This window comes from Puntigrus tetrazona, chromosome 17 (genome assembly GCF_018831695.1).
Source record: "Puntigrus tetrazona isolate hp1 chromosome 17, ASM1883169v1, whole genome shotgun sequence".
Lineage (NCBI taxonomy): Eukaryota > Metazoa > Chordata > Actinopteri > Cypriniformes > Cyprinidae > Puntigrus > Puntigrus tetrazona.
In genome coordinates this window covers 9,802,840-9,817,917 of record NC_056715.1, presented here as the reverse complement: position 1 = coordinate 9,817,917, position 15,078 = coordinate 9,802,840, and the positions used below count along the sequence as shown (strand labels likewise).

The 15,078-nt window shown below is 39.5% G+C and overlaps 1 protein-coding gene across 4 annotated transcripts; it reads right to left on the bottom strand.

Moving 5' to 3' along the window:
* Window positions 1–1,660: 1,660 nt before the first annotated feature.
* On the bottom strand, window positions 1,661–14,081 carry nrde2 (NRDE-2, necessary for RNA interference, domain containing). 4 transcript variants are annotated; one of them, XM_043262660.1, is made up of 15 exons: window positions 13,314–14,081; window positions 13,006–13,114; window positions 11,810–11,921; window positions 11,228–11,398; window positions 10,691–10,834; window positions 8,284–8,734; window positions 7,800–8,202; window positions 6,357–6,490; window positions 4,953–5,076; window positions 4,688–4,860; window positions 4,155–4,547; window positions 2,839–3,767; window positions 2,136–2,277; window positions 1,980–2,051; window positions 1,661–1,876 (listed from the first exon to the last, which is right to left on the bottom strand). In XM_043262660.1, the coding sequence occupies exons 2-15, from the start codon at window positions 13,064–13,066 to the stop codon at window positions 1,751–1,753; spliced, it is 3,435 nt and encodes a 1,144-aa protein (XP_043118595.1). In that variant the 5' UTR covers window positions 13,067–13,114; window positions 13,314–14,081; the 3' UTR covers window positions 1,661–1,750. The 4 variants fall into 4 exon arrangements, with proteins under 4 accessions (XP_043118595.1, XP_043118597.1, XP_043118596.1 ...); XM_043262662.1 differs by having other exon boundaries at window positions 11,810–11,918; XM_043262661.1 differs by having other exon boundaries at window positions 13,905–14,081.
* Window positions 14,082–15,078: the final 997 nt, after the last annotated feature.

The window sequence follows — 15,078 nt, the reverse complement described above, 5'->3', positions numbered from 1 at the left end:
ATAAGATGCAGCTTTACTTGTTTAATCTACGTAAGTTAATTGAACAATACATCACATCAATTAAATCAAACAGACGTTAAGAGGTGAAATGTTTGTTTTGGACTTGTTTTGTTAGATGGCTTGTTTTTTTTAACGCGATCTGGCAACACCGAACAGAGGCAGTCTGACGTGGCCTTTCCCCCAGTCAACAGTCACAGGCTGTTACAAAAACCGAAAAAACACCAAACGAGATATCACACAGATTTCATCAATCGGTTTGGACTGTTTATCAAGCTACACATTTGAACACGTTTACAGATAGACGTTATTAGTAGCACATGTACCGAGTTTGACCGAGTATGAGACCGAGAGCAGCAACCACTGAAGCGACTGTTGATCAGAAACTGTGCTTTTAACGAAAGACAGACAAAAGTAAGCCTTACTGTGGACGTAACTCAAGATGTTTTGTAAGAAAATGGCAATGGAAAGTTTTAAATACACCAGCAGATGGGGTTCTTTCACAGAATTGTGTGAAATATCATTACAAGACATCACGTGATAATTGAAATGGAAAATAATTTGAATTTATGACCCTGTTTCGACTTTAAAACTGATCAAAGGCTAGTCTTCATAAGATGCCTTCGCTAAAACTGTCAAAGAAAAGCAGTGCAGGGATAATGCTTGTTTAACATCCTCAAGTGACTGGTGTGACATGAAATGTCCAGGTTTTTCAGTTCGCCTCCTGCTGGCACACTTTGCAACTGCAGTCCAAACATGCAACAAAATGTTCAGTTGAGGCGTTTCACTTTTTAATTAAATTACATGAAACATCATATTAAAAAAATTCTGAAACCGCTAATACAATCACGTATTTAATTAAGTAGTATATTAAGCAGCTATACTTATGAATATAGGCTACATATAAACATATAAATTCTAATAATATTGTATCCAGCAGAAGACAGTTCTGTGGATCTTCTGTTTATGTAACAGTGATGTACCATGTTCTTCCAGAGCCCTTTAGCCAGCTCCTCATGACCTTACACAGTAAAGTGAGAAGAATTAGCGGTTTAGAAACTTGTGCTAGCTTTGCCATACCCACCCCAGAGGTTGTGTAACATTTCACTAGACATTATGACACCAGTTCCATCTCATACTTTTTAAAATCACGCAGAAGGAACACAAACTTTACTGTGACAAAGGTCCAAACAAATCCCCCTTACCACTGCACACTCACCCTGGCATAATGAATGCGTTTAGACGGTTTGGATGAAGAATTGAATGCAATAAGCATGAAAAACCCAATCCTCTCCTCAACAACTATTTCAGTTCAATGCATGTTTTAAATCGCTCTCAAATCTTCAAATCCAGCACATCAGTTGAGCAGAAAGTTCAGCATGTGGGAGGGGAACAGACTAAGCCGCAGTCTAAAGATCAATTTAAAGCAACCTCTTGGTATTTAAAGATAATCCTAATCTAAGTTTGTAATTTTGTGGGTCAAATCCAGGACATCATTAAGAACATTGAGAAAAGGTACTGGTGCCCTCTGCTGGCCAAAAGTAAATATTTGCTGACTGTAACTGGCTTTAAACCTATTCATAATGAGATGTCACTAAACTAAAACATGAAACCATGATGACTTTCTCACAAACATTACAGTCAAAGAAGAGAGACATTTGAATACTGAACATATATTTTATTTCCAAAATCATGGAAAAATAAAAAAAATAAAAACTTTTAGCTGTTGTTATGGGAAGTTTTTTTTTGATGGCTAGTCCTCCAGCAAGATGTCCACCTCCTCCATGGGCGCTCTCAGACGCAACTCCTTCTCAGTCATAAGATCTAAAAACTCTTGCACACGTTCAGGGAACAGCTGCACTGCGTCCATGTACAAGCCCTGCAAATACACACACATACAAACGGTGTTACACACATTAAGAGTGCAAGATGTTCACAGTAACGTGCTTCTCGGTGCCATGTGTAAGTATAGCTGGTCTTACCTTTACCCAGGGCACTGCCTGCAGGGCCTTGTAGAAGATTCCACTGCCCCTCTCTGCACTCCCATCACATACCTGTAAAAACACACACAAAGAAACAGCTCACACCTCCGTAACTGTAGCTATTTCTGAACAACTGTCATGTGCTCACAGCTTTACCGTGAAGTTCAGATACATTCTCCAGAGCAGAGGACAGTGGGCCCCATGTTCTGTTGCTGTAGCTTTTTCAAACAGACAGCGGATACGGTTGCCAAGACCATTATTTGGCATGGTGGACAGGGCTTCTCCAGGAAGATGAGACCTGGACAGAGAACAAATTAGTTACCAAACCAAAATATTGCTACAAGATTAGTGTTATTACAGTAACAAGCTTTCAATTAACTGGCTCTGCAAAAATCTCAGCCAACAGTTCTTGTGTCGTGGCTGTAGGGTGACCTGAATGAGAGAACATATAAAAAAAGCTGCTATAAAGCCTTTGCTGCAATGCTGAGCATGCAACACACTTGTGTCACATTTTGAAATTATTATTAATTATTATTATTAATTGTGTCACATTAGCTACAATGTGTTAGACTGAAGTGTTTCAAGTTTAAGTTCACCAAAATTAATCTACTCTCCAGTCAGATTATGATTGGTCAGATCGTCTATCAGTCAAGCTCTTTGTAAAGGGTCAACTCCTGTCGAGAAATATTATACCTAAATTCAGTGCATGTTTTTATACGTTTTTTTTTTTTACTCCAAAACTGTATTAACTTAACTCTTAAAAATCTCTTTAAAAGAGTTACCTGAATAATTCCTCAATGAGTTGAAGAGAGAAAAAAAAATGAAAGAAACAAAAACCCAGTAAAGCTTCTTTCCTCACCTCTGAACAGAGTTCAGCATCTGTCTCAGTCGTCGCTCTGCAGTAATTGCAAAAAGATATGGCACAATGCTGTTAGTTTTCTTTGCCACACTGTGGAAAAACCTGCGGGCACGGCCTGCGCTGTGATAGCGGTTCTCTGTCTGAAGGTACAGTTGCCATAATGAGGCGCTGAAGGGCAGTAAGGAGAGGGCATCTGTAAGTGCCAGTCTTAGCCGAGAGAGAGGAAACACACTGGTGTTGGCGTGGTGACGCAGCAGTGCTACATGCTGGACAGCAACAGACTCCCAGTCTGAAAAGGCCTTGGGTCTCCTCAGAGATCCATCTGTCACTTCTAAACTCAAGTTGCAGGAAATCAGTTTTTGAATGGTCTGACTGTACACAGCATCAGCTGCATCTATCCCCACTGTGAGGTACTGAAAAAGCCCAAAACATCCTACCAGGCTGGACATCCTGTGGAGTTTCTTTGGAGCTCCGACATAGCTGCTTGTGCTCTGCTCAGGTAAAAAGCTCAACAGGGCCTGCTCATAGGCCTTTCTGGCCTTTAACGTGGCCACTGGGTTGGTCTGGCCAGCGAAAGGTGTGTAGGCAGCACCCTCTGCTAATTTAGTGAGAATGTAGACAGCTTTGGAAGTGGGGACTGTCCCGCTGATTAAAGCCTGCTCTACCTCTAACTGGGCATAGAGAAAGCAGAGGTTACACAGAACAGGATCACTGAGGCCTCTAGTCACTCCCATGGCCAAGGCAGTGTCAAATACTTTGCGTGCCTCCTCCAGATTACCCAGAAGCCACTCCAGATGGGCATACTCTCTCCAAAGTGCCAGGCTGCCCCGGTTATCTGGCTCTTTTAGCAGTCGCTTTGCTAGCCGTTTACTACGCTTCCCCTGAGACTTCAGTCTCCTTTTATTTCCACTGCGTAAACATCTCAGCACCTAGAGTAAAAAAAGCAATGAGGAAGGTTGTAGACCAACAGCAACATAGAAGCAAAGAAAAAATAGTGGCTCTGACAATTTAAGAATTATCAGGGCAGTAAAACTAGAATTTATATTTAATTCATATGAATCATAAGATTATAATTATAATGTAACATACATAAATATAGTAATATTAAATATTATATTATACAAGTATATAATTTTATATAACATTTATATAATTTTTTATGCATTTAATATTATGATTTGGGGGAAATATCTAATAGTCATACAATTTTTTTATTATTATTAGTAGTAGTAGTAGTAGTAGTAGTATTATTTTTATTGCATGAAAAATTACCCGTTTAGTTCTCAAGAAATGTTGATTTATAGTTTTGCTCAAACCTTTAGTTTCTCATACTGTAGCCAGCAGAGAGTAATAGCAGCTTGATCCTGTACAGAGACAAGTGGGAGAGTTTGCTGTAGAACGTTGTGGAGAAACTCCTCCCCTGCTTTACACAGCCCTGCCTGCCTCCTGCAGTCATTCAGAAATGTCATGTGACCCACTGCACAGGTCCCAGCCATTGGGAAGTCGTGAGATGTCAGCGGTCGCTCTGGGTCTGGACCCTCTTCAAGGAAGGCGAGATCGTCTAATAAAACGTTTGAGGAAGAGGAAGTAGAGAACCTTCCAGAGGGTCCAGGCAGACCTAGGAACTGCAGGAATGAGAGAATCAGCTGCAGCTGGAGAGCTGGTCTGTCCACACGAATCATAGATGGGCCGAGATCATCAAACAAAACCTGCGTGGAGACAGAGACAGATTTAAGCATAAACGGAACATCTAACAAATATTTTAGCAAATTTGACTGTGCATTAAACTATAAAAACAACTGCATCTTTCATTTGGGCCTACTCATCAGACTGTCAACAAACATCACACCTGTCTGTCGGGGTCCTCACAGTCCTCTTCCGCTTGACCCTTGGTTTTATCAGGTCTCCATGGCAACCAGTGGTTTGCCTCTCGTGATGTCTCCACATCTAGCCAGATCTTCCACCTAGGCCAGGTTTTGTCTTTGATCTCCGAGTCGTCCTGCTCTTCTTCGTCATCCTCATCTGCAGGCAACAGAGTTCACTGTAATGTTAGCTCTCAGAATCGATAACAAAGATCTACTTTTTTTTTTTTTGCATGTGTTTGGTTTGAACACCTGGCTCAAGTGGAATCACCCATCCCCCTCTCTCCTGCTGAAGCATCCAAGCCTTCCATCCACGAGCTCCCCGTTCCCCAATCCTAGGCTCCCCACTGTCCCAAAACGGCTCAAAAAATTCCACCTGGACACAAAAAGAAACATAAAGATAATAAATAGCTTAAAAACACAAGTACAACAAATAATACAACGTTTCCTCACATTTTGATCAATGGATTTTCAGAATGTATCCCTTAATTCATGATAACTGAATAATAAATGTTTTAAAAGAATTTCTACCCTTACTTTATAAAGAACTAACCATACATTTCTATATAGAAATTCCATGCCTTTTTGTGATTTTATCATTTTCCAGAACTTTTCCAGTGTTTTCTAGGTTTTCAATGAGAGATTAATTTGCAGAATCACTAGCAGCAACACTCACAAAAGTGCTTTAAAGTGTGTACTCAGCTGAACATTGAAGCTAATCGTTTAATTTGCAGTTATCACTCAACACCGAGTGCCAGGACTACCTCATACTGCAGCAACAAACCCAACCAGCACTGAAAACCTGTTCAACCAATCACAGAAAGACACCAGAAGCGGTCAGCCAATCATATGCTGACTTGATGATTACTGCAGCAGTGATGTACACTACCCACCAGGCCGTGTCACTGATTGATGTCCCCTTAACTTTCAAGGATAAGAAATGCAGGTTCGCATGTTTACCATGAGTGAGAATGTGTGGTGGATATCATATGAGCAGTCTATCACAGACCGAAATGCGAATCATGTTTTTAATAATAACCAAAAACCAGTTTCTTATCATATCAAGTCCATGTTGAAAGTGTTTAGGACAAGGGCCGTTTTGACTCTCTAGGACTCTTTAGGTCTTGCTCAGCAGAATGTGTATGCGGCTGTTGACAGGACAGATATTTCTGCTGCTGAAGAAAAAGTTTGTTTTAAAAAGCAACAGTGCATGTGAATACGCCTCTTCAGCAAATCCTGTGACCGAAGCTAAGAGGGTAAAGCAACCACAGTTTCATGTGAACATGCAAACACATCCTGCTGTACATAGATCTCTCTCAGTACTATGCACGTTTTTAAATGTTTTCTTTTTCCATGTTTATCTTAAATGTAATGCAGTTTCACTGCACACGTGTTTTGAGTTGGTGGGTTCCCTGAATAATTCATAGGATTTTTCTGTCTTAAAGATGCACAGTATAATTAGGTAGGTTATGGCTCATGTTGGACACACTGTGGCGCTGACATTAGACACATTCAGAAAAAATGAGTCAGAGTAAAACTGAAGGGAAAAGAATGCCAAAAGACGTTCATGTGAAGTTGCATGGTGTTGCTTCAGAGAGAAAGAATTAAAGGCCGTATTTCTTTTACAAAAGTGTTTTAATGTGTTTGTGTGTGTACCTGTTGTCTAGTGGGAAGGTCTTTCACGCTGTCAGGCTTAAAGAAAGTGAAATCCAGAAGGGCTTGGAAGAGACACACAGCTTTCTCAGCGTGACCCGCCTGCCGCAGGAAATGGCACTGCTGTAGAAAGATATCTGCCAGACAAGAGAGAACACTTCGTCTCATTTATGATCACAGACATTAGTGAATTGAGAATGAATATGAATGAAATGAAAATGTAACCAATCCAGACATGGATATAGGCAATGCTGCAGTGCCACATCTGAGCGCAAGAGGGCAGCACAGAGTCACAGAGCTGTTCAAGGGAAATATTCCTCAAAAACGATCTTTTTACTCAACCACATGCTGTTCCATACCTGTATGACTTTTGACCCATGAAACGTAAAATGGCTTCAGAACAACACGAGGTTAAGCAAATAATCAACAGGTTTTATTTTCTAGATTAACTTTATTTCTTTTAACTCATTTCAGAATTTTAGAAGTACGATCAACATCGACCCATCACCTCGTTTTGGACATCATAATTATAATGGTTTAATCTGTGTAAAAATAATTGTATGTTTGTGTTTAAAGTTCAGCTCAGTTCAGCAAATTTAGGCCCAGGGAGTGCTGATCCAGATACACGCTGCTCACTGACCAGATCTATGGAGGTAATGGTTTAATTAGTCTAATTGAGAAGCCAGTGATGGAGAGCACAGAACAGCAAGGGGCCTGGCTCAAAATCTGATCATTCATCCACACACACACACACACACACACAAACACGTCTCAGAGATTTTAACGCCTGTTCATTTCGCTCGAATCCCAGTACGGGGAAGCCCGGGACAATGATGTTTGTGTTCCGACTCTCTCTAAACAGACCCACACAATACACTCTCTAAACTAGCTGACAAACAACATGCCAATCTACTTAAAAACACCACATCATCACCTTTTACTGTTGCCCGCCAGTCGATCCCTGCCACACACAGACACACACACACACACACACACACACACACACACACACACAAAGGTTGGACAGCCCCAAACATACTCCAAAACTTACACTTGCACAAATTGTACATGAGGTGCTTAACGCTACAAATATTTATGCATGTAATCAAAACACGTTTACAGTTTCCACCAACTGCTGTCACAGCAACGTGAGGGGAGGGAGAGGGAAAAAAATACCCACGGCTGCAAATTCACATCTAAACAAGTAAAACTCAAACTATGACAAAGCAAAAATGACCTGAGTATACTAGGAGACTAAGTGGCTAAACACATGGTCAATTTTGTAAGTATCTACATTTTACATTTACATCTACACTTAATTTCTAGCAGTTCTAGCAATCTGATTTGAGTACCTAGACCATTTAATCTTGTCATTATAAATTATCATCATATAAATAAAAGTGATTGATTGATTGATTTTACATGTACAAATAAACTTTGCTATACCTAAGAGGTCTTCCTCAGTGCCTGGAAGTGGAGGGTGAGACACCATACTGCCGTCCTGGACTGCACTGAGCGTGCTTAAACACTTTCCAAACACGCCGTTAACCTTCGACACCGAAAACGTGCTGAAATGACTCTGTGTGAAGAGAAGATACTTCCTCCATAATGGCGCACTGTTTGGATGGATGAACACTAGTTTCTTCCACTCCTTCTGCAGTGCGGCAGGCTCCCACAGTTCCTTGCACAGACAGAGTTTCTTCAGCTTCAGGTCCACGTTGACAGGATTACTTTCCACTGCCCTGTCCAGAATAGACAGCTTCTTTTCCAGCACGGCACGAAGAGACATCTTCTTCATCTCACCATCATTGTCTGTGTCATCGGCAGCAGAACCAAAGGTCAGTTCATCCTGATCAGAGACAAAAGAGAGAGCAATTTAAGTTAGGTAAGGAAACAACAAAGCAGGGACTTTTCCTCTCTTGAGGCCTACCTGGAAGTTCACAAAATCCAGCCACAGCTGGGTGTCCATAGGATTCTCCCGTAGCTTCCTGTTAAACTCCTCCACCTTGCTGCTTCCTGGAACCTCAGCGCTCTGCTGATCTCCCTTGACCTCCGGTTTACCCTTGCCCTCCAGCCAAAGGGAGGTTCCACTGTCATAGATGCCCAGAGGATTCACCCATGATGTGGGTGCCTGGGTGAAAGAGCCCTGCTCCTCATTGCAGGCTGAGAGCTTGATGTAGGTATCAGAGCTGACTGAATTACCCTCAGAGAGTACGGGCAAAGCAAGCACACTATCTGACCGGAGCAGCTGACGGGTGGAAGGACAGAAATAGCGTTCGTGTTTCTTGTCCACTCGCTTCTTCTCTGGTCCACCATCGTTCCAATTCAAAGCCTGCGTCCTGACGTCTAACCCCAAGCATGAGCCTCCCTTCCTCCTATACCTGGAAAAACAGAAACATGACAAGGCTTGAACTGAACTGGTTTTGCTTGAAAATGTGAAGAAACTTTTTGGATTCCATCTGGGCCTACTGACAGATGAAGGACAAAGAAAAAACAGAAGCTGGCAGGTGTCTGAGTAAAGATGAGATGACTTGAGAAAGGTAAGGAAAGAGATCGAAGACGAGGGATTCGCATCCTCTTTGGAGGAGCACTTGACCTTCTCAAGAAAAGAGTGCTGTGATGCACCTCTGTACACTCATTCTGTACACACTCTTTACACATGATACAGATCAGTTTTAAAGGAGTGTGTATGGGAGAATTTGTGTGAGAGGGGGATGTCAGAAGAGGGACAGTGAGAGAGAATGTGATTATTGATTGCGGTCTCTTAAGTTACAGATGGCAGCTCTGACACCAGATTAAAGCTGATAGGAGCTGGAGAACAGCCAGGTGTGAGATTTGCTGCCTCTGAGCAGCTAATAAACCCTTCACTATAGCCTGCATTGTGAGAACATTGGAGTAAATAAGACCCAGAACAATGATTATGGAAAGCATGGGCATAGAACTTTAAGCTGCATTCTGACAACAAAATAAACCAGATTTACCTTTCCAGAAGTAAGCATCAATGCTTACAAGACAGCAAAACAATTTTAGGCTTTGATTTCACTTAAGTAAAATTAGCCATTAGAATCTTTTTCCCCATTGTCATGGCACTCAGTATGCATCTCGATTGTTTTTTAAGGCTGAGAATGAGAATCAACTCAATAAACTAACAATGCATTTTCAGTAAAAAAAAGGTGGCTAGAGAAGTTTGAAGAGATGCAAGACACAGAAGACTAATAACTGTCCAGTATACCAGTGGTGTCCAATCCTGCTCCTGTATGCTGCCCAGCTTAATTCTGACCAACTCCTCCTGTCTGGACGTTTCTAGTGAGTCTGAAGACCTTGGTTACTTTGGCTTTAGTGTTTAATTAGGGTTGGAACTAAAGTCATCTCTGCAGTATGCAATGTCAAAAAGATTTTAAAGGTGAATGTGTTTAAACTGATAACTATAAAAACATAAACACATTTACAAATTATAGGTGTTTACATATAGAGTTACATATAATGTGTTTACATATAAAGTAAAACTGGGGGAACAGGTGAAATCTTATTCCCTGACATGGTTTCACTTAAACCATAAAAAAAGGAAAAAAAATGGAAGGATAATTTACAGAAATTAATTAAACATTGTCAAGTTAATACGCGTAACTCGTATGCATACCATGCATAAGCATACTACGTGTACTTACAAAAAAAAAAGTTTGATGTGTATTGGCAACTTTATATGGTTTAAGGGTTTTCTTTACATTAAGATATTACATAAGATATATTCATACAGAATGTCAATGTTGTTGTCAAGTAAGTTTCATTTATAGTATTTCTCCTAAATCTGTATAAAATAGCATTCTCTTTAAAAGCCTATAAGCAAGTTTAAAACTAAAAAGGTTTGTAAAAAATACTCACCTTGCTCATCTTACGAATGGAAATATATACGGCAAAACAACATAATATTTTTAAAATACAACATGAACATCACAATAATTTAAACATAGATTGCGTACGAATAAATGTTTTTTAAATGCATTTCCAATATTGACTGGCAGCAGCAGTCTAGAAATGGAGAAAAAAGGTGCTTCTGGAGTTGGAATGCAAAAAAATTCATGTGGATTTCAAAGGGTGTTTGCAAACAGAAGCTGGGGTTATAAAAGCAGTTGAAAGAGACACATGAGCGCAATACACACTGCAGCTCTCTCGTACACACACACACAGTCGCAGTGCTCCCCTGCATTATGGAGCGCCTGGCACCTGCTGCTGCTGCTGAGACTGGCTGACCTTCAGAGAGCCGAACAGAAAGAATGAAAGAGGAGAGCATCTGTGTGTGAGACAGACAGACACACAGAGATAGTGAGTAAAGTTACCTGGCTATGTCTCCCCTATAGAGGGATCTGTATTCCCAGTTGGCACGGTCAGCTCTTCTGTCAATACAGAAGGGGGAGTCAGTGGGGGTCTGGAGGTCATCCAGCCACATAAAGGTCTCGCTCACCCGAACTTGAGCTTCCTCTCTGCAGCCAAGAAGATGAAAGACAAGGACATTTAAAACAACAGACACCATCATCCAAAAAACAGGGTTAAAAGTTTCTTAAATAGACAGGACAGATTTAAATAGGTACTTGCAAATCTTCCGGATTCCCCCACAAAATGATACTACTTCCTTTTGTTGTCTACAAAATATCTTTTTGCTGAATTTTTACTTCATTATTTAGTGGAAGAAAGTCATGCCATTTTAAGCCGCATGAGGATGAGTACATAATGACAGGCGTTTGACTTTTGGGTAAACTGTTCCCTTAAGAGATTAAACGTGTGAAGCCTTTTAAGCCTGATATAGATTTAAGTGGGTAGAAAGATCAGAGACTGACTGTGGATCGATGTACTGCAGGATTTTTCTATGAACACACCTTTCAGCGTTCTCTTTTTTTAACAGGTCGCTGGGGTAAATGGTGTCCGATTCAGATCCACTGCTCTCGGAGTTATCTCTGTTCTTCTTCCTCTTGTGTTTTTTCTTCTTTTCTTTCTTTCTCTTCTTCGATCTGCCATGGCTATCTTCTCTCTCTTTACACTTCTGCTCTCTGCACAGACATAGAAAAGAAAAGTTTACTATGTCCTCTGATAAACAGGCACTCTGCTGAAATATACATTTTACAGTCAAGTTAATATTTTACTGTGTATAAATATGTATGTGTGTAAATATAAATATTAATAAAACTGGGTACTATATTTCATTCATCTTTCATATATATATATATATATTTACTTAATACACTTCAGAGTTAAAGGGGTAATGAAACATTTAGCTTAGCTCCAGCCTTGGTTAAAGTTTAATTAAAATTGTATTTTTGTTTCATGCATATTTTATTTCTTTTTTCACAAGATTAAGCTTGAAATCAAATAATAAGATCCCATTTTGCTCTTTAATCACACAGGTGCTAAAGTTAATTTATTCAGTGATTAACTGCACTGCGCTTTAAGGATCAGGTGACCTTGTGCCTGCTGGTTCTTCTGTCTCTGCCTGTGCTCTCTCTGTGGCCCGCTGGTGAGTCTTCAAAGCATCTTCTGTTCTGAAGCTCTGATTACTCAGCCATTCTAGATCTGCTGGAGCAGAGAGAAGAAACATTCAGTCAAACCAAATTAGCTCTGCTGGCCTCTTTAAAAGTGAATAAATCAGTCAGCCTGTCCAAATGATGCAAAACCTTAGAAGAGAGCATCTGATGTGATTCGCATGCAAAAAAAAACAACTGTTCGTTTAAGAGGGCTGATTCCTCAAAGCAGTAAAGAGGGACAGAAGCATGATGCTATCTATTATTTTGTGGACAGCCTGGGAAGAAGCCAGATGCATTGCTGACCTGGCCGATATTCTGCACAAATCCCCCACGGCAGCAGAGGTTATCTGCATGCAAGAGCAGTTTGTTCTTTTCTACTGTACTCAATGTGAGAATGCTCCTTTCCCAATAATTTGATATTGATTAGTTGGGATGTGTGTCTTCATCTAGCTTATTAAGTGCTCAAAGATGGGATCCAGTCAAACAGAACGGCTGACTGATTACAGAGCGTTGAACTACAGCCAAATCCATAAAGGTCCAGTATTTGGCATGCAAGATCATTTGTGATTGCAGAATATGCGCTAGTTAGTGGTGCATTAAAACACTGGTCTGACTTGCTCACTTTTAACAAAACCTAAGTATTAAACTTTGCAGCGTAATTGTCACAAATATTTGTGTACGGACAAAATAGTTTCCAGAAAAAGCAAAAATCCTGTGTACCAAAACACAAAAATAAAAACAGGAAACAGTTCCTAACAAGATGAACGATGTTTTAGTACTTTTAATATTTTTTTAGAATAATCCATGTGGCATTGTTTTTATATTTTAATAGAATTAGGAACATTAGTTGCAGTACTTTCCAACCGATTAATTGATAAATAAGTATACTAAAGATGACCTAAAATTACCAAATGAAAATGACACTAAGCATAAATATAAATATAAAGTCTTTCAGGCACATATTATTACTGCGTGTAATGTAGCTGCACTCAGTTACAATAAAGCAGGCAGCGTTTAAAGTAATAATCAGCACAACTCTTAGGCTTTCTAAACAGGTTATCTTTCGATTATGCAATATTAAATGCACCTGACCTGATCCTGTATGAGACTCTGAGCGCAGGTCAGAACGAGCTTACCTTTATCCCCAGTAGAGCTGTTATTGCCTGACAGTCCAGCGAAGGACGGGAAAAGAGCCATGTTTCTTCACACAGACCAAAACAGACGCGCGCCGGTTACGTCATCCGCCTGCGACCAGGAAGGAACGCATGCAGTGATAAAAAGACTCATTTCTGCGAATCGGATCTTTTGAACAGTTTCTCTTAAAGAACCAGTTCCAAAAAAACGATTCAGCAGTTCATTTATGCTATGTCATAATTACAACACAGATGCAAGTTCAGTTTATAAACAAAACTAGTTAAAAAAAAAGTTCGCTTTCTAACGTTACCTCAAAAAGGTTTTAGCATCTTTGGACTCTTATATTTCTTATGCGTGTTGATAAAATATCACACAGGCCAAGTCATATACGTCCCAATTCGTTTAACTTGACATTTTTCTGCGCTTATAATAAACTTCACCCCGTAAAATAATTCAGTTACAAAAGCTGGGATCATCAACTCATTCATCGGTTTATGGGTGAATCGCTCGAACTGGTTCAGTCCACTGCGTGAAGGAACCGTTGAACTTTTTTTTAACTGGTTCAGCCGATTTATCTAAAGGTTTTAGGAATAGTGGGGGTAATGCTTTTCATTGCGATTAAGACATTTTAAGTCTTGTTGTACAGTAGACTGAGAACAAAAAAGTTCTTCAAAAGTTTACATATTATAATAATAGTTTTACAGAAGTTTACTGCATATACGTAACAAAGGATTTGTCATAGTAAGTGAACATCATTATTATAACGTCGATATACAGAACTTATTTATTTATTTCCGACACGGCAACCTTTGTTTCACACCGTGGTGTTATTTATTTTTAAATCTGCGACTGTGTCCGGTCGGTTTTATGTTAGACAAAGAGCACAGCACTTTGTGCTTACCGTTGCATTCTAGAAAACTCAATTAAAACCTTAACTTTCTGGATGTGAAAGAGTCTCGCGGTGAGTGTATGATATGAGATCTGATCCCAGGGGAGAAATTTAATCAGCCCTGTCCTGTCTAACCGAAGGGCTTGTTGGCCCGCCGGTTCCAGTACTGCGTGATCCGGGACACGCTGAGCGCAATGGCTTGACGCATTGCAGGTCTAACGTAACCAATCAGAGACGCTGTTACAATCACGAGCGGATTGCAGGTCTCAGCTGGCCAATCATAAAAGCTGTGACATGCTGAGCCGAATTTTCTCTAGCGTCAACAAAGACAGAGGACTTGATGCAATAAGTAATATTCCGACGAAAGAAACTAGTGCCGTTTAGAGAAGTAGTCCCTCAAGATGTACAATTTTCTTAGACTATTTTGAGTACTGTAAGCCTAAGTAAATATTATACTGGACGTCGAGATGCCCTTATTTTTTATATGTATAGATTCTGTTGGACTTTTTATATTTATATTCCAAAAATGTGTTCAAAACATGTTAACTCACGTTGGTGTGATAAATAGCAAAAATAAATGAGTTGTATAATATTATATTTCATGTTTTATTTACTTGTTAATAAGATTTTATTAATTATTATTTGGTTAATTAAGAGGCAGATGGAATTGATTCTTCTCTGTGACAAATCACTTGAATGCGAATTTTAAATGTATTATTATAATAGGCTACTCTTTTTTCTTTATATATATATCAATATATATTTCAATAGCAATGTCACATTGACAACAGTTTTTTTTATATATATATATATATTGGATAAATTTAGTTTACATATCAGTCAGGCCAACTTCTGTGTTTCTACACAATGTTTTGCAGAGCATTTTATTGTATGTTAAAACAAAGGAATTTTAGTGATTTACATCAAATATAAATATGATATAAATCATTTTTATCACAGTGTATTGCTGCATATTAATATATTCAGTACAATAAGACTAACAGCTCCAGGAAAAGTTACATATTAAATACACATTGTTAATCTGCACTGCTGCAGATATACTTACTCATATATTAAATTTACATATAAAACATTTAGAGTATACTGTAAACATGATGTGTTTGTTGCAACAGTGAGGAAAAAAGTTACATAGACCTACCAGAAAATGTCGGATTTCATGTACTTG